General features: G+C 60.0%; 1 protein-coding gene across 3 annotated transcripts in view; it reads right to left on the bottom strand.

Moving 5' to 3' along the window:
- NKAIN1 (sodium/potassium transporting ATPase interacting 1) overlaps positions 1-22772 on the bottom strand; it is a 40471-nt gene extending 17699 nt beyond the window's left edge. Inside the window, exons 1-3 of one of the 3 annotated variants that reach the window (XM_087760870.1) lie at positions 22651-22772; positions 22260-22508; positions 20965-21024 (exon numbers count right to left, since the gene is read on the bottom strand). In XM_087760870.1, the coding sequence (XP_087616996.1) occupies positions 20965-21024; positions 22260-22313 (114 nt within the window). In that variant the 5' untranslated portion in view covers positions 22314-22508; positions 22651-22772. Of the gene's footprint in view, positions 1-7464; positions 7966-20964; positions 21025-22259; positions 22509-22650 lie in introns of those variants that run through there. The other 2 variants (XM_087760872.1, XM_087760871.1) reach the window with 2 other exon arrangements.
- Between the last annotated feature and the right edge of the window lie 2229 nt (positions 22773-25001).

The raw sequence follows: 25001 nt of genomic DNA, 5'->3' as shown, positions 1-25001 counted from the left end.
CTCCATCCTCACGCCTCGGCTGCAATGGAGGTGACACATTTGCTGACATGGATGCATAAATATATTATTGCATCCCCAAAGCCTCAATAATTAACGGGTGGAGAGAGATGGGAGCTCGCTCTGGCGCTGGGCGGGGGGGGTCATCTCCTGGTGGAGCTAGGGAGGGGGATGGTCCCTCCATCCTGCCCGCTCACGGCCGGTCCCTGTGCCTCTCCCTGAGCCCCCCAAGGTGCAGAGCCACACGGTTGGGTGCTGGGCGATGCTCTGGGGCCAGCCCTGCTGCTCACCGCACCCTCGCTCAGCCCCAAGCCCCTGAGCATCACCCCGGGGTGCACCAACAGCCCAGGACGCAGCGGGCAGGGAGCCATGCCTGGGGACACAGGGCAGTGACCCCCCCGTCCCCAGCTGCATCTCAAGCCGTGCCACCCCCACGCCCAGGCAGCGATTTTTCCGGGTACGTGATTATGTATTTAATTGCTTTTAAATAAAAGCCCCCTGTCCTCGACATCCCCAAGGGGGAACCCGGGCGTCTGGAGCGCATGGGGCAGTGGTGACATGGGGGGGGCAGTGACACAGGGGTCCAGCCCTGTTAATTCACACAGGGTGGCACCGGTCACTCCGTCCCTCTGCCCGCGGGGACGGCCTTGGACAGGCCACCATGTCCCCTTCCCCTCCCGGGCTCCCCGGGCTCGCTGCCGCTTCAGCTGGGCTGTTTTGGGGCAGAATAAGGGGTTTGCACATTTTTACTACAAACAAAAACACTTTCTGAGCGGGGAACATCCCTTTTTTCTGGGATGGAAACTCTTCCCGTCTATTTTTTTCCCCTTTCTAGGAAAAATCAGGGTGGAAATGTCCCCTTCCCCTGCCCGCGTGGATTATTAAAACCCTCGGAAGGGCGACGGGCAGGTTTGCTCCTGCCTGCAAATGTCACAGCCACGTCCCAGGGAGGTGGCAGCAGAAAAGCTGATGGGGATGGGGGGGGAAATTCCCTAAAAATCCTCTTTTCCCCAGCCTCCATCCCTGGGACTGGCTGGGGGGAGCTGCGTGGTAAAACCCCACAAAATCTGGGGCCAGACCCTGTCTGCTTGGGGATGCCGGGTGCCCTGGCAGGACGGGGGAGCTGCCTCCCCTGGGGGGAGCCGGGTCGGGATTCCCAGGTCCGGGCTGAGCCCAGGAGATCTGGCAGCATTGGAAGCGCTGGCTGAGGACGGGGAGCAGCCACCGACCAGGGCCCGTGGGCTGCCTCTGCTGTGGAGGGCTCAGGGGCAGCGGCAGGAGCAGGCAGCACATGGGCATTCATGGCCTGCCTGCACTCAACCTGCCTGCACTCATGGCCTGCCTGCACAGTCTGGCTGCACACATGGTCTTCTGCCTGCACAGTCTGCCTGCACACACAGCCTGCCTGCACACACGGTCTGCCTGCACACACGGTCTGCCTGCACACACAGCCTGCCTGCACACACGGTCTGCCTGCACACACGATCTGCCTGCACACACAGCCTGCCTGCACACACAGCCTGCCTGCACACACGGTCTGCCTGCACACACGGTCTGCCTGCACACACAGCCTGCCTGCACACACAGCCTGCCTGCACACACGGTCTGCCTGCACACACAGCCTGCCTGCACACACGGCCTGCCTGCACACACGCCCTGCCTGCACACACAGCCTGCCTGCACACACAGCCTGCCTGCACACACGGCCTGCCTGCACACACGCCCTGCCTGCACACTGCCCCCCTCCTCACCCTCAGAGTGGGGCCGGCTGAAATCGGGGTGCTCAGGACTCCCCGCTGCCCCAGCCCTGCCCTCACCGCCCCCTCCCCAGCGCCCCACCGGGACGGGGTGCCTGGGCCTCGCGCGCCTGCCGCGTGCCCATCACACCGGGGTCCGCGCCAGTATCCCGCATCCTGCGCCGGTCCCCAACAACCTCATTTTTGGTAGAGCGGGAAGCATCCGGGCACAGCCCCCGCTGCCAGCCGGGACACAGCACCCCAGGGGCCCCCCGGGGACCCAGCCGTGGGCGGGGAGGGGGCGGAGGGGTGAACCCCCAAACACGACACCCCACAACGGGGGGATTCTCAAGCAGCAAAGCGGTACACCCGGCATCCCCGAGCACACGGGGTCTGGCCCCAGATTTTGGGGGGTTTTGATGCACCAGGAGCCACAAGCTCCCCCCGGGGGTGGAGGCTGGAGAAAAGGGATTTTTAGGGGATTTTTTTTCCCCATCACCGAGACTACAGCTTTTCTGCTGCCGGCTCCCTGGGATGTGGCTCTGACATTTGCAGGCAGGAGCAAACCTGCCCATTGCCCTCCCAAGGGTACCCCCTTCCTAGCCATGCGGGCAAGGGAAGGGGATATTCTCCCCCTGTTTTTTCCCAGAAAGGAGAAAAAAACAGATGGGAAGAGGTTCCATCCGAGAAAAAAAAAGGTTTCCTCCCTGAAAATATTCTCCCTAAAGACTGAAAAGCCCTGACCACCCAGCCGCATTTTGTTTGCGGTGTTGGCGAGGCCGGAGCAGGCAGCGCAGGCAGGACGCTCCCCCCGGCTGCCTGCTGCCCTTGAGCTCAGCAGCAGCATCTGCGCCTCGGGCTGAAATAACCCCCTGCCCTCCCCTCCGCGCCGCGGCCTGGCGGGAGCCGAGCGGGGCTTCGGTACCCCCCGATGGGTTATTATCCTTCAGCCGGGTGATTTCCTCCCGCACACCATATGCCTGGGGCTCGCCGGGGATTTAACTTCTCATTTCGCTGCATTTTGAAGGGATGTGGCGTTTTATTCCATCTCGAATTCCCCTCTGTGCTGCGTCCGAAGATGCTGCAAGAGCATCGCTCCCCCGCTGCTGAGCTCGTCCTGGCTCTTTGGGGCAGAAATGCCCCGTTTCTAGGAGTTTTGGCCAAAAAAATGTTGGGGTTTAGGGAGAAAACACCCCCCGGGCAGAGGTGCAGGGCAGGATCCGGCCCGCTAGCGGGATGCCCGATGCTGTTGGTCCCCATAAGGGACGTTTCCTGCAGCAGATGGAGCATCACTGGGGCAAACGAAGCGCACAGGGCTCCCGGGCCCGGCCAGATCAGGAGAGAAAGCAAAGCCCAGCTCCCAGCTCCATTCACAACCAAAGGATGCTACAGGGCCCCACATCCCCACCCTGAGCCCCCACAACACCCCCTCAGAGGCTCACCCACCCCTGGCAACCTCTCTTTTTGAGGCAGTTTAAAGCATTTTTCTGATTTTTGCTCTGCCAGTGCCTTCTCCCCGCTCCTGGGGAGCCCGAGGAGCTGTCGGAGGCGTTTTCATCGTGCGGTCCCCATGAGCCGCCCATCTCCACTTAGGGAAATTGGCTGCGATTTAAATGAACGGCAAGCGAGCGAATTGATTATTAAGAAAGTGCAAACACCGCTGTGAACCCAGGGACTTCATTTAATGACTTGGAAACAAGTTCTTGACCTACTTCCAACTTGCAAAAGCCTTTGTGAAATCGCAGAGGAAAAGAAATTAAAGGCACCGGAGCCTTGATCGCGCTCCGGTGTCGGGTGGTGATGAGCAGGATGAGGCCCTTGGCCACAAAGATGCTCTGGGACCAAGCGGCCCCATTGCAAAACACAGCAGGAGCAAAAAGTGGGGTGAAAGAGGCACAAATTGGGTCCTTTCCCAGCTTTTGCAACCCCTTGTTGATGTCAGCGGGTTTGGGGGGGCTCCTGGCCTCTGCGCAGCCCCTTTCTGTCCCCCAACACCCGCATCGCTGGATTTAAGAGCTCCCAGCACGTGGCTCAAGCATCCCAGCTCTCCAGGAGGCGGCTGTGGGTGCTGGGGACACAGGCAGAGCCTTGGGGTGCACGGGGTCCCCTGCCACAGCTCCCCATCACCCACCACCCATCCCATGGGCTTTCCTTCCTCTCGCCTATTCCCCCCGCCCCATTGCTGGTTATTTATTATTTCATTTCACCGCATCCGGCAGCGTTACCATGGGAACGCGGCGGCAGCCCCGGCTGGATGCGCTTGTCTAGACGCTGAGCCCCAGGAGCTCGCCGCCGGCAACCTGCTCCATGGGCTGGCCACGGCCCCGGGGTGGGCTGCACCCCTGGGTGCGAGGTCACCCACTGCACCCATCCCCAGGACCCCCGGGAGACCCTAGCACCCATAGGGCTGGGTCCCCTCCAAGCCCTGCTCCCGGCTCCATCCATCCCTTGGGATTCCGTACAAGGAGGGCTGGGAAACACAGCCTCAGGCTGGCTAACGGCTGTAATCATAATAGCAATAACAATAGCAATAATGATAACAATAACAATAATAATAATAAATCCCCTAAATGGAGCCTGAGGGTTGCAAAGTGCCCTTTGCACAAGGCAGATTAAACCCAGCCCCCTCCTAGTTTGGCTCTGTCATAGGGAAGGGAAACTGAGGCACGGCACGGGGAGACACCCCCAGACTTTCACAGTGCTCTGGGATGCTGGGACCGCCAAAACCCGGGGCAGCGAGTGTTCCCCGCGCAGAGGGATGCTCCGTCACCCCCCGGGCTCCTCCTGATTTACACCTGCTGTAACAAAGCCCCGAGCCACCGCCGGGCCTGTCGGCTCCCCAGGCTGCGGGCTGTGGGTGCGTTTGGCTCTCGCCGGCTCCAATGTCCCCAGCGAGGACCCGCAGCGGGTCATTACCCCTGGAGGAATTTTGATAGGGTTTTTTTTTTCCAGCAAACATCACAAATTTCAAATTTCCCCGAGAGCAGGCTGGTTTAACTCAATACAATATTACATCTATTTAACTTTAATACAATATTGCATCTGTTTAACTTTAATACAAGATTACATCTATTATTTGCACCATCCTATGAATGCTGAGACGAGACCTTTTTCTTTCTCTCGCCTCCCAGCAAGGAAACATTTCCATGCTGAGGGAAAGCCAAGGAAGTCCACGCAGCTCAATCCCCATCTCGCCCATCAGAGGCTGGCTCCGGAGCGATGCCCTCCCGCTTTATTCCCATGGGGAATTGCTCCATCCCCTCAGGAATTGCTCCAAACCCATTTCAGTGTCCCTGCAGAAGGGAGTGGGCTGATCCCGTTAACCCGGAGCTTGTGCCGCTCTGCATCCACCCAGCCTGACCTTGCAAATGACCTTGAAACAACCCAGGACCCCGGGGTCCCCTTGGTGGGAGGACGTGGGGTGGTGGCACAGATGGGATGGGGTAAGGAGGTGCCAGCAGTGTCCCTGGGCGGGGAATGGGCACCGGGGATAGCAGCGGTGCCCGAGGAGGCACTTGCTGTGGAGGGGAAACTGAGGCACGGGTCTGCAACCCCAGTGCGACGCAGCCATGCACTCCCGTGAGGCTGAGGTGCTTTCACGCCTGCAGGGCTGAAGCAGCAAGGTTGCAGGTGATGGCCAGGGAAGGGCTGATCCTGCACTGCCCGGGTGCTGTGCACTGCTTTGCCGTGCCTCAGTTTACCTGCAAAATGGGCTAAGTCCTGCCTGGCCCTGCCCAGCATCGCACTGGGGAGCATTTGCTCTCTTGGTCAGGGTGACCAGCTCCATCAGAGCAGGTCTGATGGGGAAACTGAGGCACAGAGGGCTGGTGGAGAAGACCAGACACTCAAGCCCTGGAGAAAGGCTGTGCCCGGAGGACACTGGGCTGAGCTGCTCCAAACCCACGGGAGCAGGGCTGGGACCGCTGGGTTGGCACGGAGAGATGGGATTTGGACTGAATCTTGCTGAATAACAACTTTTAGCCTAAGTTAAGCCACGAGGAGAAATCAAGAGAAGAAGAGAGGTGGGCAACGGCCAGCGGCACGGGGCTGCAGGAGGAAGGGGCGCAGGGGAGTGATGGGACGCGGGGCAGAGCGCGGCCACGCTGCCTCGGGCAGCCACAGACAGAGAAGTCAGGCTGCGGGTTGGAGCAAATCCACCTGGAAGCAGAGGGGGAAGTGAAGGGGCCCTACAGCCCCGTGCCGTGCCCAAATAACCCAGCTGTGTGTCGGGGATGGAGCGTGAACAGGGGAGCCTGCTGTCCCATCCATCCATCCCATCCCACCCCATCCCATCCATCCTATCCATCAATGCCCTCCCATCCCATCCCATCCATCCTATGCATCCCATGCATTCCATCTATCCCAACTCATCCACCCCATCCCATCCCATGCATCCTATCCATCAGTCTCATCCCATCCCATCCATCCTATGCGTCCCATGCATTCCATCCATCCCATCCAACTCATCCATCCCATCCCATCCCATCTCATCCCATCCATCCTATCCATCAATCCCATCCCATCCCATCTATCCTATGCATCCCATGCATTCCATTCATCCCATCCATCCTATGCATCCCATGCATTCCATCTATCCCAACTCATCCACCCCATCCCATCCCATGCATCCTATCCATCAGTCTCATCCCATCCCATCCATCCTATGCGTCCCATGCATTCCATCCATCCCATCCAACTCATCCATCCCATCCCATCCCATCTCATCCCATCCATCCTATCCATCAATCCCATCCCATCTATCCTATGCATCCCATGCATTCCATTCATCCCATCCATCCTATGCATCCCATGCATTCCATCTATCCCAACTCATCCACCCCATCCCATCCCATGCATCCTATCCATCAATCTCATCCCATCCCATCCATCCTATGCATCCCATGCATTCCATCCATCCCATCCAACTCATCCATCCCATCCCATCTCATCCCATCCATCCTATCCATCAATCCCATCCCATCCCATCTATCCTATGCATCCCATGCATTCCATTCATCCCATCCATCTTATCCATCCCATCTTATCCATCCTATCAATCCCATCCCATCTATCCTATGCATCCCATTCATCCCATCCATCCCATCCCATCCAGCTCATCATCCATGCCATCCCACCCCACCCCATCCACCCATCCAATCCCATCCCACCCCACCCCATCCCGTCCCATCCCATCCCCCCCATCCCATCCCACCCCATCCCGTCCCGTCCCATCCCATCCCATCCCGTCTCACAGCAAATAAACCCCTTGCCCTGGTCCATCACAGATCCCTGGCTCAGCCTTGGAAGCACTTGCTGTCTCCGAACCATCGGCAACCTCGCCCCCGCAAAAGCCGGCTTCAACAACCAGCCTTTCGGATGAAGAAAATTGGGATTAATCAAGCGCCTCAATTAGCCACAACGAGCCGCGGCTTGTCATCACGCCGGAGACGCGCAGCAGAAAGCACATTAGCGGCATGGCCACCGAGAGGCTGAGAATTAATTAAAATGGAACAAAAAACCCTAAAAAAAGCCCTGAGCAAACAGGGAATTGCTCGGAGCAGGGGGATTTCTCCCTGTGAGTCTGGAGATGCCAAGTGGAGCCGCATCCCTGACCCTGGCAGAGCATCTCGGGCACCCAGACCGACCGGCATTTCCGCCGGTGCCGGTTTGCCCGTGGGACACGGTGACAGAGGGGACATCCCCCACCGCCCACGGAGACCCCATCACTCACCCGACCCCTTGTCCCCCGTCGCCGGGGCGAGGAGGAGCCTCGCAGGCGCTCGGTGCTCGGGAATGATGGAGCCATCAACGCACCGCAGGGGAGGAGTCATCCTGCCTTGCTCCAGCTTAGGAGGGAAGCCGGGGCTTAAATTTGGGGGATCTTGGGCTTAAATTTGGGAGATCTTCGGCTTAAGTGTGGGGATTCTGGACTTAAATTTGGGAGACCTTGGATGTAAATCTGGGGGGTTTGGAACTTAAATCTGGGGGATCTTGGGCTTAGATCTGGGGGATTTGGGGCTTAAATTTGGGAGATGTTCAGCTTAAATTTGGGGGATCTTCGGCTTAAGTCTGGGGATCTTGGGCTTAAATTTGGGAGATCTTGGGCTTAAATTTGGGGGATCTTGGGCCTAGATCTGGGAGATCTTGGGCTTAAATTTGGGGAATTTGTGACAAATCTAGGGGATCTTGGGCTTAAATCTGGGGGGCACACAGGGATGCCAAACAAGATGGAGAGATATGGGGAGCCTGACCCCCTAAAGAACAAATTCTGGGGGTGAGACACAGACAAATGCTGGGGCTGGACCGGGCTGAGGCGTGAGCAGAACCCGGCTGCTTGGCTCGGGCCAGGAGGGGGGAGCCCAGGAAAAGCAGCTCTGGGCGACTGGAAAGCAGAGGAGTGGGACAAGCTGGTCTCCAAAAATTTGCAAAAACCCACCAGACGCTGTGCCGGGTGGGATGGGACGGATCCTGGCCGAGACGTCCCCCCCAGCCTGCGGTGGCCGAGCCCATTTGGACAAGGATTAAGCCACAGGCAATTTCGATGTTAATTCTCCCAGTTAAGTTCTTTAGCCCAACATCTGCGAGAAGCAAGAGGTAATTTTCCCTGGATTTCAAACGGTGCCTCAAAGACGCCGTTAATATAATCCGATATAGGGGAGAATATATATATATATATATGTATAAAAAAAATCCAATTTACTGACTTATTTAGTGACACCTTTCGTAATCAATTCTCCCAGGAAAGAAATACTGATTAAAGCCAAGCGCATTGCTATGGAAACCGGCAGTCCCTCCTCCCACGACCCGCAGGCTGGGAAGGAGAAAATCGGGTGAGGAAATCTGCCTGGTAACAACCCCGTTAATGAGCCGGGGAGCAAAAATAATCCCTTGGAGCGATGCCGCTGTGAAAGGAGCAGCCGGCGGCAGCCGGTGGGGAGGCGAAACTGCGCGCGGCTCCCAAAATATTTATTTTTATGAGAAGATAGAGCTGTTTTGGAGGAGGAGGGGATGCTCCTGCATCCTGGAGGGATGAAGGGGGCATCCGGAGGTGGCACCCAGGGGCAACTGGGGGCACCCACCGAGCCCCACGAGCGGGGGTGTTTCTTCCAGCACTTATCCAATCTTTAAACCTTAAAATACAGGATAAAACCACCCTGAGACGCGGGTTTAAGAGATTGAGCTGCCCAGCAGCCCGTGAAGAGGTAGCTGCCAGCACAAAAAGAATTTATACTACAAACTGCGGGTTTCCCTCTCCTCGGGGTGATTCCCCAACCCACGGGCAGCCACGACGCCTGGCGAGGGGCATCGCTGCCCGCTGCTGGCAGGGCTGTCATGCCCACGCTCATCCCCGGGTGCACGGAACCTTCATGGGTCAGAGTTTCTGGGAGAACTGGGGATTTATTCTTATTTCTGCATTGAATAATGGGCCCAAGCTCCTGGAGGAGTTTGGGGGTCTCCTCCTAGCTGGATGTGTCCCTCACCCCAGCACCCCGCAAGAAGACGCTTGAGGCACCCATGGGTGCTGGCAAGGCAAGGATAAATCTTCCCATGAACTGAATATAAAAGCACCCAGGCGGTGGGAAGCAGCCAGGGCTGGCAGCGAGCGGCACGGAAGAGACTTGGCTGTTTCCCCAAGCATCCGCGATGCTTTTTGGGGTGCTTTAAGGAGTGAAGGGCTGCACAGGACATCATTAGTGCTGCTCATTATCTATTGAGGGATTTAATAACAATCCCATCCCGCATTTCCCTTAAATTTCCCCCATCACTGTCACCACGACCAGGGATGGGAGTGGAGCCCCACTGCTCCAGCAACGGGACCGTGGTCCAGCCCAGGGATGCGATCCCGCAGGACCAGAGCGTCCGACCGCTGCCATCACCCCATCCACCCGCATCCCAGGACGACCACAAACTGGAGTATCGGAGCTGGAGAGGCATCCAAAGGGATGTGCCATCCTAATAAAACCAGAAACCTGAATATTTTGAACAATTCCTTTAGCGAAAGAGCCAGTGCTGTTAAACCCGCCGATACCCTTCCCATTCATCGCGGAGAGGATTTAATAAGGCGCCGTAGCAGAGCGTGCCGTGACCACCGGCGCATTATTAAATGCAACGACCAGCAGCTGCCGCGGATGGGAGCTCATTAGAGACTTCTAAAACATCCATAAAAATTGCTTTTATTAATTGGTTCATCCTCTTTGTATACCCACTGCGTTCAGGAGGGGGTTTTGGGGTTGCTTTTTACGAACCCCTTTGTTGCATGGTGGTGGATGGGGAGCTCCCGGGGCCGGATCCATCCCAGCGCCCACCCTGGGGCCTTCCCGCTCCGCTCGGCTGCATCCTTTAATGACAAGGCATGACACTGGGATGTCGCGACAGGTGACAACGCTGCGGCTGAGCAGGGGGACGATGCCACCCCAAGCATCCCAAACCCTGCAGCGGGGCCGGCACGGCCATCAGTCCCCTGCATCCAACAGGGACGTGAGCCCAGTCCCCTGGCATCGGGGCCAGCCCCACATCGGGGAAACTGCGATTTTCCCCAAAACCCTGTTTTTCCCCCATAACCACATGGGATGGCTTTGCCAGCTGGGTGATGGGTGCTGCCCCAAGCCATTCCCTCTTTTGGGTGCACCTGCAGGAGGGATGAGATTTCCATCTCAAAAATCTTTGGGGAAAATCCAACTCAGCAGCACCCATGGCCTGGACACAGGACTGGGGGGGACTCCTGGGGTCCCCACATGGGACCCCCCATGGTCTGGACACAGGACTGATGCTCCCACCACCTCCTGGGGTCCTGCCGTGGGTCCCCCCCATGGGAAATGGGGCTCCGGGGCTCTCCCTGTGTCCCCCTGCTCCATCCCCTCCTCCGCTGGGTGGGGGACACCAACCCCGCCATCGACCCCGCTAACGAGGGTGCCGCTAATTGCCGGGCAGGCGGCGAGCCCGCACCCCATGTATAATTCAAGCCCCTTTGTTAGGGCTGGGTTTGCTTTGTCTGGCAAGTGCCGCCTCCCTGCGGGACCCCCCCGACCCGGCCGCCATGCAGCTCCTTCTTTGCGGGGGCTTAATTAAAAATAATTAGGGCCTGGGGCTGCTGCAAGGTGGGAGGCGATGTCGTTAGCAGGGTCGGGGTCGTTAGTGGGGTCGGCATCCCCTGGGCAGAGGAGAGGATGGAGCAGGGGGACACAGGGAGAGCCCTGGAGCCCCATTTCCCATGGGGGGGACCCGTGTGGGGACACCAGGAGGGGGTGGGAGCATCAGTCCTGTGTCCAGGCCATGGGTGCTGCTGGGCTGGGTCTTCCCCCAAATTTTGAGATGGAAATCCTCATCCCTCCTGCGGGTGCACCCAACTTGGGGAATGGTTTGGGGCAGCAGCACCCTGTGGGTGCCAAAGTTGGGGGCAGCACCCATCTCCTGGACAGTGGGGTGGGAGTGCTCATGGGATGATGGGGAGGACCTGCACCCAATGGGGCATAAACCAGCCCAAAATGGGTGAGGGTGTCCCCAAATACAGCCCCTGACACCCACCGGAGCCCCAAGTAGACACCCTAAATTTACCGCACTTGCCTGCGCTTCCCAGATCAACCATCCCCAGCGCCAGGCGCGGGCATTGCCAGCACCCTGCCTGTCACTGGTCCTGAGCTCAGCCCTGCAGCCCAGGGCCAAATCCAGGCTGAGACGCAGCCTGAGGAAGATCGGTGGCCCCAGGCGTGGGACAGGGATGTCCCCCCCTCCTACACTGGAAGGGACCATGGGGACCTGCCCCAGCCTCTGTTCGCTATCACCCACGCAGCTGTTGAGCTATGGGGGGCAGGAAATGTAAAAAATATATAAATAAAGCCTTTAATAATCAATTGGTGTTTATCGAGCAGGTCGTAACAATACCAGCCTGCTGCTGCCAAATTAAATCCTTGTTTGGAGCCACCGAGTCAGAGACGTGATGCGAATTCCCAGGAGGGAATAAAACAGGTCCTGGCACTGATCCTGCATGTGCTTCCCCGTCCCTCTGGGCTCTGTCCCCTGTCCCTCCCAGGGGAAAGGAGGGTGACACCCTGGGTGTCCCGCAGGAGCAAAGGGCGAGGGGACGTGACCGTGTCTGGGGCTGCAGTGGGAGAGCCAGGAGCTGGAGGGGATGGAGGCACGGCACGGCTGGGCACCAGGACCCCCAGCCCTTGGGGGGCCTCCACACTCGGTCCCAGCCCTGCAGCGTTGTCCCCGTGATGTCCCCACCAAAGCCCGGCTGCAGTATCCATGGCCATGGGGCTGCCGGGGGGATGCCACCACCAACACACACGTGCCACCCTCCAGCAAGTCCCCAGGGCCATATCCAGCCCTGGGGAGCAAACAGGCACCCCCAGACTCCTCCAAACCTCGCTGCACTTTGATCACCTCCCCAGCCGCCGTGCCAGCGGTCCCCACACTGCCACAGGGACTCAGTGCCAGCCCTGTGCCATCCCGGTGCCCGTCACAGGGCTCCTGCTGTGTGTCCCCCGCCCCGAGCCAAGGGAAAACTGTGCCAGATGCTGCAAAAAGGGACCAGGAAAGGACGGTTTCGCCTGAGAGGCCCAGCAGCTGCCAAGGGGAACTGGCACCCGGCCGGTGACAGGCGGGAAGTGGCAGCAGAGGAGGGGACAGCAGGGGACAGGAGCAGGGGGGTGGTCCCAGAGGTGCAGATGGGGACGCCGTGCCCCCGAGGTGGGTAAGGGGGACGGGGCTGGTTCCTGAGCCAAAATGGGGGCGGGGGGGGAAAGACAAAATATGAATCGGAGCCTTCAAAGGGTTTGTGCAAAGCTGCCGGCCCCGTGCCTGGCTGCTGCACCCGCAGGGTGGGTGCCGGCTGCCTTCCCCGGGGCTGGGGGATGTGGTCAAGGCAGCAGGGACCCCGGCTGACCCCCATGGCCACGGCCGGCACCGCCGCGCTGCCCGGCCTCCCACCGCTCCTGGCCCTTTGGTGGAGTGGAGGAGCAGAGGGAGGACGTGTGTGCGGGAGAGAGCCCTGAGGGATTACCGGGGACGGGGACAAGGACTCTCAGCTCCACATTAGCAGGCAATAGCTGAGGACCACCATTAATCTGAGCTGTTACTGCACACAAGTAGAGAGCGAACAGGTTTTCCCGTGGGCTCCCGTTCGCCTCAGCATCCCTCGCTGTGCTGCCCGAGCATTCTCCACTCCCACTCCGAGCATCCTCCACTCCCGCCCCAAGTGTCCTCCATGCTCACCCCAAGCACCCTCCTCTCCCACCTGAGCATCCTCCAGGATGACCCCAAGCGTCCTCCACTCCAACCGGAGCCTCCTCTGCTCCCACCCTAAGCACCCTCCATGCTCACCCTGAGCATCCTCCATGCTCACCCCAAGCACTCTCCGCTCCCACCCTGAGCATCCTCCTCCCCTGGGACATTTCCCAGCTGGGGCTGTGTACCTGGGTATCCCTGCGGGATGGCACAAGTGGGCCCAGGGGATGAGGTGCCAGGCAGAGGCACTCCAGCACCAGCACGATGTGCCCACGGCTCCCTGCAACCCCCAGCCCTAAACTGGGACACTCTCCAAGGCAGAGCCAGGCCATCCCCAGCCCTTTGGCTTCCCAAATCCCTTCCACCAAAGGTCTTCACGTTTTCCTTCCCTGGCAAGAGACGAAGGGAAGCAAACCCAGTCTGCAGCGGCTCCCCAGTGCCACGCTCCTGGTGTCCCCAGGACATGGGCTCTGCCCCGCACATGTAGGGTGGGAAAGGGCTGCGCTATCGATCCGGTTATGGGAAGAGAGCAGAGCAGCCCAGAGCACTAATTAGCCTTAATCAAGGCAATTAGCCCGAGAACCAAGCGGCAGGCCAGCCCTGAGCTTGCTGCCTGCCCTGCCTTTGGCTGCGTCCCCTGTGTGGCTGCGACACCAGACCAGGCACGGTGGCTGTGTCCCCTGCTTAGATGACACCCAGTCTGGGCAGTGAGGATGACGAGGGTGCTGGGACACGGCCAGGCCAGAAGCCCAACAGCTTGGCCAGCGCCGGTGGCTTCGCAGTGCCATTGCTGTCACCGCCAGCCCCGGGGGGCCCGAGGACGGGTCCCCGCTGCCAGGTGGGAGCCAGGATGTGGCACCGCTCGTGCGCGGTGACCAACTTGCCCACGCGCATGTGATGAAGGGCTGCATGGGAAGTCCCCTGTTTGGGTCATTCCCGAACTGTCCCCGCCATGGGCTGCAAACAGCCCCCAGCCCAGCTCAGGGGTCCCGCTGGGCCCGGGGGGACGCAGTCGGATTTGCCGCAGCCCCCCAAATACTTGTGTTTCCTCACACGCTTTTGGGCATCCAAGCAGCTCGGGCATTTGCCCCTCCAAGCCCACGCCGCATCCTCCTGCATCCCTCCCTCAAAGCTCCTGCTTCCTAAACACCCCCCCAGCGTTGCTGGGATGTGCCGAGCCCCCCAAAACCTGCGCCGAGCCCCCCAAGACCCGTGCCAAGCACCCCAACTCCCTGCAGGCTCCCAGCAGCCGATCCCTGATGGGGAAGGGAGGGCTGCGGGTGGTGGGGAGGATTTTAGGGGGGAATAGACCCTGGAAAGCTCTGTGCCCCCATGGCTCGATCCCTGTCTGGGGACTATAGGGGTGTGATGTTTGTCTAGGGAGGGGTCCAGGCCTGATCCTGCACCCCCTTACGCAGCCACAGCCCTGGAGGGGTGGCAGCGGGTGCCCCCCGGCCAACGCAGGACCGAGCCACCATGGAGTGCTCCCGGGGGACCCCCGCAGGTCCCCGAGGGGCTGGTGGGACGCCCCCCTTGCCAGCCTGCCCCACGGTCCCCTCCAGGGCTCACAAAACAGCGTCGGGAGGATTTTCTTCACTCGTGTGTTGCCTCAAGCCACGAAGCGACGGAGGCCACGTGGGAGCACAGGAGCGATGGAGGCAGCACCTGCCCCCAGCATCTCTGGGCAGGGTCCCCCCTCCAAGGGGGTCCCCCCTCCAGCCCCCCAAATACTTGTGCACACTTTTGGGCATCAGAGCAGCCCAAATGCACCCCTTGAAACCCACCCTGCGCCCTCCTGCATCCCTCCCTCGAAGCTCCTTCTTGCTAAATCTCCCAGCATCGCTGGGACGTGCTGAGCCCCCCAGCACCCTGTGGGCTCCCAGCAGCCGATCCCTGACGGGGAAGGGGGAAACGTCACCCCAACCCGGGTCCCCGCGGCACCTCCCGCCCCGGCACAGGGGCAACTGGCTGTAAAATTCCCTATTAAAAAATAAGGCAAAATGTGCCAGTGCACGAGCCCAACCGGGGCGGGTGGGAGGGTGGCTGGGGCAGAGGCCGCATCCTGCCCCACCGCGCCCATCTGGGTGCAGGCGAAGCAGCACTTGGGCAATTGTTTTTTTCTCCCCCAAATCTCCTTCTGCCGCCGAGCAAAAACCAAAGACAGGTGAAATTTCCCAGCCAAGCACATGGGAGCCGTTATTAATCTTATTAATAAACCACTCGGGGCTTAATGTCCTGTTTAAATACGACTGGGGCTGCTCTCTGCCAACTTTGCCTTTCCAGTTTTCCAGGCCGTTACATACATATTTTGAAAATTGAAATAAATAGCTGCTTCCAAATGGGGGGAAGAAAAAAAAGACATCAAGGGGCCCATCCTGAGCCCCTCTGCCCCTCCGAGCATCCCCCCGCACTTCAGGAAGGATATTTTCTCCCCGCACAACACCCAACACTCCAGCGCTTCCAGCCAAAAACCGCCCCCAGCTCCGCACTCCGATGGGGACAAGGACATCCCCGGGCATCCCAGGAGGATGAGGGATGGGGATACAGCCTGGACCGCCGGGATGGAGGGGTCTGAAGCTGCCCGCCCGCCTGCAGCTCAGCTTGGCCAGGCGCCGCAGCGATCAATACGTAATAACCCGCATCTCGCCGGCCGGCACTGACGGAGCTGTTAAGACGTGCGGCCGGCATTGATGGGAATGTTAGGGTTTTGTGGGTCTTTCATCCCTGCCATGTGCTCCTGGATGTTTTCTCCCCTTTCCATAAGGATACCCCCCAAGCCTCGGTACCCAGTGACGGCTGCAGCATCGCAAGGGGTCCCCAGCCCTGCAGAGGATGGCGATGCCGGCAGAACCCCGCTCCCCGGGGTGATGTGCAACGGCTGCCGGGTTACAGAGCCCTTTTCCAGCCCCAGAGCATCGGCACAAGGCTGGGAGGATGCCAGTACCCCGGAGCCTGCACCCAGCATCCTCCCAACAGCCATAACCCACCGCCGCATCGACATCTGTGGGTGAAGCAGGATCAGTGCAGGGCTGGCAGCGCCGCGGGCTCAGCGCCAGCTCTGGGTCCCAGAAAGGGATGTTGGTTTCCCATCAGGAATTGAATTTCTCCATGATGAGTTTTCAACCATTTGAGCCCTGAATCCTTCTCCCCGCTCAATTATTCAGCCCCTCCAGGTCCTCCCTGTGCTTTCTCTCCCGAGAAACCGGAGGGAGAGGAGCCGACAGCTCCATTGCAGGGGGAAAAAGTGGTGGGAGCCATCGGTGCCTATGGGCTGGGGGAGAGCATCCCCCGGGGCTCTGCGTCTGCAAACAAATAAAGCCGCGAGGAGCTCGGCCGAGATGTTCATCGATCCCTGAGCAGCGAGTTCCCACAGCAAAACCAATCGGTTCGCTGCCAATTCACAGCCCAGGGCACTTGGCACCTCCCAAACGCAGCCACTTGTCGCCGGCGTGGGGACATCCCCGCAGTCGCCTGCATCCCCTGTGGATGCATGGAGCCGACTGCTGGCATCGAGCCCGGGGCAAGCATTGGCCAAAGGCAGAAGGGAAAAGCCGTTGCACCTGGAGGTAATTTCTTGCTGCTGTTAGTCCCCTTTGTGGCTAAAAAGTCACTTTTCTCCCCCAAAAAACGCTCCCTTTGCCTTATTTCTCCCACATTAAGGTCCATCGGTACCAGGAATCTCTTCTTCCTCCCCGTCTTCCCTCGGACCAGCCACAGAGACTGAGCCACTTTGCTTCATCTTCCAACCCCAGATCTCTCTTCCCAATCCCTTCCCAACAGCTTGGCAATGTATTTTGGGATGGGAGACCCGGCTGCCCCACGGGCTGGCCGGGATGCGGCACCGGGGCGCCCGTCCCTGACGCTCCCTGTGCCCGGCGATGCTCGCCACTGTCCCAGCGGTCCGCACGTTTTCTCCAGCAATGATTTTATTCTTTCTCTTCTTTCTTTCTATTACTGAAACGAGCATCATTGATTTTTTATAGCGCTAATTTTTTTCCTAACAGAAAGCCACCTGGGATTAAATCAAATTGCTTATCGGCATCTAAACACTATTACAGCAGCTCAGTCCCTTTCGGCAGCCAAACTTGGGAGCTCAATAAGAAACAAGATCAAGTTTGGCTGGACAAGACTCATTTTCCCAGGCATCAATTAGGCCACTGGCTTTTAGGCTTTGCTGATCACACTGTGCATCAACCTTTCCTTCCCGTGCTCTCACGGCTTCGGTGTCAGGCCAGGCTGTTTTCTGGCTCATCCTTTTTATTTTCTCTACAACCCAGCCCTCCGAGACATTTATTTTCCAGTCCCCATCGTTCCCAGCTCTGTTACGAACTGGCATGAATGATTTAGAGAGTTCTTCAACCGGTCTCGTTAATACTCTTGGGTGCACATTAGCCGGTCCTGCAAATTTAGACGTACTGCACTTTAATCGCGGTTTTAATTGCAAGCCGTAACGCTCTGCCTTCCCAAACGCGCGCCAATAAACCTTTATAGCGGCCTGTCAAGCAAAGCTCTGCCTGTGAATAATGCGGCTGCACCGGAGGATGCGCGTCCACGCGGAGGTCCCGCCAGGCTGGGATGCTTCTCCATGGCCACCCGCACCCGCGGTCCCTCCTGTGGCTCTTGGGGTGGTCACTCGGGGAGGTGACACGGTAGGTTGGGGTATTTTATGCCTCTAACACACGCAATTCCCACCTTGGGGCTGTCGCCGGATCCTCGGCGCTGCCCATCCCTGGAGCATCCCCATCCCTCCACGCCAGCACCCACCACCCCACAGCACCCCCAGGCACAGAGGCATCACCGCACCCATCGTGTGCCATCCCGCGGAGCCGGCTGCGGGGAAACGAGGGGCTCGCCATCCCTGAGGCCTCCGTCAGCCCCCCATTTCCATGGCAACCATGCAAATGTGAAAGCTTTCCATAATCATTAGGGAGCAGAGCCGAGCAGTATAAACAGTGACTGCAGTAGATTACATGCCTATTATGAACAGTCGCGCCTTCTGAGCGCTGGTAATTATACCTAATTGTGCATTTAATTGTGTAATTGAAAACCCCCATCCAGAGTTCAGCCCGGGCTCCTTTCCCCCTTCCCTGGCAGTGGGAAGGTGGCCGGGGACAGCTCCGGCCCTGCTGTCCTCGTGCCGTCCCCGGGCACGATGGGAACCGCATGAGGACAAAAGATGCCGGCAGATGTCGGAGGCGGCTGACTCTCGCCGGTGCCAGAGGGTTGGTGGCCAAAAACAGACAAATGAGGGCAGACAGGGTGACGGGGACAGCAGGGGACAGCAGGGCCATGAAGCCCCCGAGGGAGCAGCGGGGTCCCACTGGGGAAGGGGGTGTCACCTAGGGCCGGTGGGGGGTTGAGGGATGCAGGCGATGGGACCAGCCTCTCCCTTCGCCCATCCTTCGTTAAGCCGACCCCGTTAGCTCCTTCTCCAGGCTCGGTGACGGGGAGTCGCATCCTGGAGGCTCTCGGTGCCCGGTGCGAACGCCACGGCTCGGGCGGGCAGGATGGGATGGACGGGCAGCCCCTCTCCCTGCACCCCGACCCCGGGAGGCTGCGGGAGGAAGGATACCAGTGCCGGCACAGCGTGGCACAGCATGGCACAGCATGGCATAGCGTGGCACAGCGCGGCACAGCGTGGCACGGCACCGCACACCGCCAGCCTGGCAGGCTCCGGTAGGCTCAGCCGGGCGGGAGGTGCCAACTGAGCTTTGCTTTTCCAGCCAATTAAAGGAGAAGGAGAGAAACAAAGAAGGAAATGAAACCCCGGTTCGGAGCGACGCGGAGCTCCGCCAGGCGGAGGTGGGAGCGCTGAGCATCTCCTGTCCCCACCTGGCTCCGGGGCTGGGGCTGCATCCCACCCCTCGATGAGCCCCATGCCACAGCAGGAGGCAATGGGGTCACCACTTGGGGATGGAGAAGGAGCCTGCCCTGCGCCAGTGCCCGAGCACGGCCCCAGGGTGCGGAGCGGGACGGCCAAGGGGCGCGTGACAGCAGCCGGCCGGATCCAGCCAGACCTCAGCTTCCAGCAGTCCACATCCCGATGTCCCATATCACTGCCTCCGAGGTTGGGTACACCCCCCCGCCAGCAGCACGGCTGTGCGGATCTGCAACCGACACCACTAGGCTTCAGAGTTAACAAGAGTGGTGGCTTGCAGCTCTCACACCCCCGTGCCTGCGCTGGCAGTGGCGAGCGGCATCCAGGTTCATTTTCCATCCAACCACCTCAGCAGCTTTCATCTTCGCATAAAGAAAAGATAAATCCTCCCAACAACAACATCCTGAAGAAAGGTTCAATAAGGCGCTGCAAACCCCCCAGCCGGTTCTTCGGTATCGCGGATGATGGGGAGGACTGGCGAAAACCCAAGAGTTTTGATTTCATCCCACCTCATCAGCACAAACATCTCCGGCAGCCCCTCTCGAGGTGGGGCAGGGCTGGTGTGTGTCTGGCAAGTGGATTCCCGGGCGGTGTTTTGGCTTTTTCCGGAGAAAAGCACAAATGGAGGCAAAATCTGGTGGGTGCTGCTTGTCCCTTGGGAACGGAGACACCCAGCGCTTGCAGCATCGCCTCGCCGAGAGCGGTGGAGAAGGAACATGTAGGATACTTGGATGCTCCGAAGCGGCTGCCCTGGCTCCCCGCTGTGCCACGGCCCAAAAATCAGTTTCCCAAACGGGTTCAGGTGCAACCGCTGCCCCGAGGTCTGGGCTGCAGGGGGTGGAGCAGGCAGGGCTCTGCCTGCACTGGGCAGGGCTGTTGCCTTCTCCCACCCCAGCATGGGGGACCCTGTCCATGGACCTTGCGCCCAGTGGGTGCCAGCACCCCCCCAGCATGCTGCAGCCGTGAAGCATCCTCTGCCACCACGAGCATCCCCCGTGTCCAGGGAGGATGAGGGACCAGGGACGCATCCCCCAGGGCCCAGGTTGCAAATATTGAGGAAACCAGTGGAGATACGAGAACCTGCCTGCGGGGTCACAGCGGCAGCCGGGGAGCTGCGGGAAGGTGCCTGTGGGAAGGTGGCCCGGCAGCGAGGACCAGCTGGAGATGGTGGCATCACCCTGGGGCAGGCTGAGCCTCACCCACGCTGCTTCATTTAAGGGAAACTGAGGCACAGGCTAGCCAGTGATTTGGAAGTTCAGCAAGCCAGCGTGCTCGCTGGGTAGCCCCACTGTTGGCATGAGCTGGCCCCATAGCAATGGGGTACGGCTTCCCGAGCAGTCCCAGCACACACCAGTCCAACCCTGGCCCCAGCGGCTGGGGGCACTGGGAGCACGGCTGTCCCATAGTGCCACGTGCCCCAGACAGGCGTGGAGTCCCGTGGTGCCGTCCCCATGTCGGGGGTGGCACAGAGCAGCCAAAGCGGAGAAGAGGAGCAGAGCCAGGGTCAGGCATCATCCCCGCTCCCCATCGTCCCCTCCCAAACCTTGGCACCACCTGGTCTGCTCACCCCGGCCACGCCACCTCAGGGATGAATATTGGCCTCGGTCACCCAAGGGGACACCCTGATGGCACCCGCCACCTCCACCGCCCTGGGGCTGGCTCAGCCCGGGGCTGTGGGGGGGCACCCAGACCCCCCCACCCCGGGCAGGGCACCCAGCGGCACCTTAGTGGGTGCCACTGCTGTGGGATGGGGTGCCTGGGGGGAATCTCCCCACGGCCGGTGGGATGCAAGCTGCTGCCTCTGGAGCCGGGAAGGAGCTTGGGAGAGCATCCTGCAGGCTGGGAGGGGATGAGCTGGGGTACGGGGAGAGCCTGGGGTGGAAAGGCCATCGGTAAGGGACAATGTCAGAGCCAAGCCTTTGGGGATGCCAGCAGCACCGGGACACACAGGGCGAGGGGTGGGGAGGAGAGCCCGACCCCAATCTGCAGCACAAAGTTTCTCCGGGTGCAAGCAGGAGCTGCTCTCCCAGCCCGGGAGCTCACACCGATTCATTTCTTCCCCCAAAATAGAGAGATTAAAATCTCTTGGGTCTGGGATATATCAGGGAATAAACGCCAACAAACCTGTTCGGGAGCCGAGTGGTAAAAAAAGAAGTGACCAAAAGCCAGGAAACTCCCGCACACCTGGAAAACACCCGTCGGATTTATCATGAATAAGGGGGAAGGTAAGTGAAGCGCAGAGCAAGACTTTACAGACTGAACCGGAGGGACAGGCGGGGACACATGAGGCCATTCCCGCTGGGAACGTCAGGACTTCAGCCCAGGGATGAGCCCACTGCGGCTTTGCTCCCCCCGAGGTTCAGGACCGGCTTCGAAGCTTCCCATGTCCTGCCAGGAAAGCCCGGTGCCCCCCTCCACCCAAAGGTGGGGACCCCTTCCCGCTCGCCACCTTCCGAAGGATGGAGAATGAACAAGAGCAACGCCAGGAGGAAAGTGCCCGTCAGCAGGATGCCACCATCACCTCCAGAGCGGACCCGGAGCCCGTTTCCATCGCTGCCTCCATCCACCCCATCACCCCCAGTCCCCGGGGGCACCACGGGCTGACCGCCACACGTTTTGGCCATCCCCTCCTCATTTTCCTCACCGCGACGAGCCCCGGCATGGCCGCAGGGGCAAGTTGTAGGATGCTGATTCTCCATTAACAAATCACCCGGCGGCATAATTAACTGCAACCTCGGCGGCGCTGGTTTTAGCAGAAAACCCCCCGAACACCCCACACGCTCCCTTCGCCCGCTCCTCTGTCAGCAGCCTGATGAAGATTGATTCGCGGGCGGCAGCAAGCACGGCACCTAATTATTACAAAGACCGACAATCCTATTAAAATTAAACCTCTCCCTTCTCTCTGCCCCAACATCCCGGCGTCTCCCGGCCGCGGGCAGACAGGTCCCGCTTGAAAGCAGGAGAGTTTACAAAGTGCTGGCAGCAGCTCCAAGTTTCCCTCTTGCCCCAGCTCAGGGGACCAGCGCCCCAAGAAACATCCTTGGAGTCACCGGGGTGGGAAATCGCAGGCGGGAGCGAACTCAGAGGGAAGAGATTGCAGTTGGAAACAAAGCTCACACCTGCTGGAGACGCATCCCCAGGCGCTGACAGTGCAGGGAACGGGTTCGCATCCATCTCCCCCAGCCGCAACTCCAGGCAGCGCTGGGTTGAGGCAGGGGACGAGGGTGGCATTTCGTTCCTCCTTCATTATTATTTTTTCTTTTTCCTTTTTTTTTTTTTTTTTGGGTGGCAGTGAAGCATCCCCAAGCTGGTCCCACAGCAAGGTCACCGCTGAGCCGGAGTGGGTAACGGTGACAGCCAACATCTCGCACAAAGCACAACCCGGCATGCTGATGAGCGCAGACGGCCCCTCGCCTTACCAGCTGCAGGCAGCAGAATCCGACCAGCGTACATCTCCCATTGCATCTCCCCATGGTTTCCCAGCCAGAGCCTCGGGTTTCCCCCACCGTGGCCTCGCGTCGCCGTCCTCCAGCTCCTCACCAGCCTCCGCTTCGCCAGCAGAGCCGCCACCCGGGGAGCATCAGGGGGGCACCAGCAACATGTCCCGCTCTCCAGCCTCCGGCCAGCCCCGCTACTTTCTTCACAGCAGCCCTGCCGTCTCCCGCATCCTGCCAGGTTAGCACAGAGGCGGGCTGGGCTCAGCAAGGGCCATCGCCCCCCTTCTCCACCTTCCCCCCGCGCCGAGCCTCGCTCCCCCCGAGCCCGCTACAGCCCCAGCCCCCGGAGCAGGGACCCCGGGGCCGCGCACACCTCGCCATCCATCCCCGGGACGCGCAGGTTTGCGCGGAGCCCGCCCGGCCCCTCTATTGTCTCTCCCGCACAGCCGCGCTCCGCGGGCGGGCGGGGAGGCGGAGGCGGCGGGTGGGGTCGGGGGCGCGCCGGGCAGGGCGGGCCGCGGCCGCCGGAACAAGGCGAGACGCGCTCCCGGCGGGGCCCGGCGGGCGGCGCGGCCGGGCGGGGGGAGGCGAGGCCGGGCACGCCGCGCCGCGCCGAGCCCTTGGCGGCTTCCGGGGGCGCCGGGCAGCGCTGTCCCTTCGCCGCAGCCGGCGGCAGGCGCGGCTCCTGGTCGCGCCCGCCTTTCGTTATCGTCAGTATTTGTCTTTTGAATCGCAGGTTATTATTTTTATTTTTTTTTTCCTCCTCCGGAGCCAGGTGGGGCTGGGTTAAATCCTGGCGATTCGCAAATGCAAAGGGCTGGTGAGCTGCTGCCCTCCCCCTTCCCTCGGCCCTGCGGCCCGGGGGTGGTGCCTGGACCCGCAGCACAGGGACCCCGCAGCCGCCTCCTCTGCGGGCTCCCTGGGGTGGCCCTGCCAGGGCAGCAGCTGGCCTTGCAGGGAGGACAGATGGCCCAGCCCTGGGAGCAAAGCCCCCAAGATCCCCCTGCAGAGCCCTGCTCCGCAGCCCAGCACACGCGGCTCCAGGGCCGGGAGCGACCGCTGGCCAGAGGCAAGCCAGCACCCAGCCATCGCCTTTGGGTCTCTGCTCCCAGCGGGCTCGCAAGGCTCAGATCCAGCAGCTCTGGGCAAGGAGATGGGTGCAGACAGAGCTGGCAGGGTATGGCCCCTAACCGCCACCCACCCGGCTCGCCTTTGTTCTTTTTTCACAGCACACCTTCAGGGGGATCGGAGAGTGCACAGCTGCCAAGGAATAACCGGGATGCTGCTTTTCCAGTGCTTTAGAAACCTCCTTCCGAAATGCCACCCAGCAGAAGGACTTGGGAACAGTTTCCTGCTTTTCAATTCCATGATTTCTTATTCCTCAGCCCTGATTTTTATGAGGAAGCATCTCCTAAACCAGCCCCCCACACTCTCAGGTGTCAGAGCCGCTCTGCACAGGATCTGAGGGGCTGCAACCTTACAGATGTATTTGTGTGCGAGTGTCGGTCTGGTTAGACCATGGCCAGCTTGCAAAGGCGCAGCCAGACCACGCATCCCCGTGCGCTGCTGGGACCAGCCTACAGCACCTACCACACCTGGAGCTTTCCCTTCATCCTCCGCGGTGGGAATTTCTCTCCTTCCCAGCTGTTCTGCGCTCCCAGGAGCGTTTTGGGAGGCCCACGCATGGCTGAAGGACGGGGCTTTGCAGAAAACAATTGGCTTCCATGAACACAAAAACCATGCCGCAAAACTGCAGCGGGCTCACCAAGCGATGCTCTTAACCAGGGGTCCTGGGCGAGGTGGTTGGACCCAGACTGAGCCAGCGGGCGTATGAACCACGGGGACCTCCGCATTTGTTCCACGCTGTCTCAGGCTGGTTAACTGAGCACACGGTGAGCTGCAACCTCCACCAGCCCTGCGTACGCCCACGCCGTGCAGGCTGCCGAGGGTCCCACCCGGGGACCCGGCCCCCCTGTGTCATCCCCACTGGGGGCTTGGCTCCACCGCCCCTGGCGCTCCTGGCTCCATCATCTCCACGTCCTCACCAAGAGCCTGAGAGAGGTCCCGTCGCCCTCATCCCACAGGGAGAGGTGTCCCAGGCTCCTAGGGGTTATCTGGGGCCATAACAGGGGGGACCAGCCCCATCTCCAGGATCGAGCTTGTGGGCTCCTCAGGGATTTAACCCGGAGCAGAGGGACCGGGTTCACCCCACAGGTCAAAAAAAGATGAGGACCCAACCGCCCCACAGCATCTCCTTGGCAACGGCTGGGCAAATCCGCTCAGCTCAACCCTCCCCGTCAGCTCCAAAGAATACCGGAGAAAGGCCAAACCCCCTGACGTAAAATCATGAAAATGGCTCTTGGCCAGGTGGAGTTCCGCAAAGAATCAATTCTAGATTAAAAAAGGTCAATATAGCATGTCAAGGCGCTTCCCTAGAAGGCGAGGAGATAACTTCATTCGCGAGCGGGTGGGAAAGGAGCCCAACATTTTGGCTTTTGCTCCGCTCATAACCTGCCACCCTCCAGACCCCACAACCCTTGGCTTTTATTTTTTTTTTTTTTTTTTGCAAGAAAAAACTCAGATGACCAAAATTACAGAGGAAATATTAGGAGGAAATTAAATCAGAAGCACGTTACCCATTCACGGGGATAGGAGGAAGCCGTGAAGATCCGTGCTTTGATCTGCACCTGGAGCTGCCACCAAGCCCTGGTGGGCCTCAGTTTC

Source organism: Nipponia nippon, unplaced genomic scaffold (genome assembly GCF_047370975.1).
Source record: "Nipponia nippon isolate SJK-2023a ecotype South Korea unplaced genomic scaffold, ASM4737097v1 scaffold_23, whole genome shotgun sequence".
In the NCBI taxonomy this organism is placed as follows: domain Eukaryota; kingdom Metazoa; phylum Chordata; class Aves; order Pelecaniformes; family Threskiornithidae; genus Nipponia; species Nipponia nippon.
This window is presented reverse-complemented; position numbering and strand designations above follow the sequence as displayed.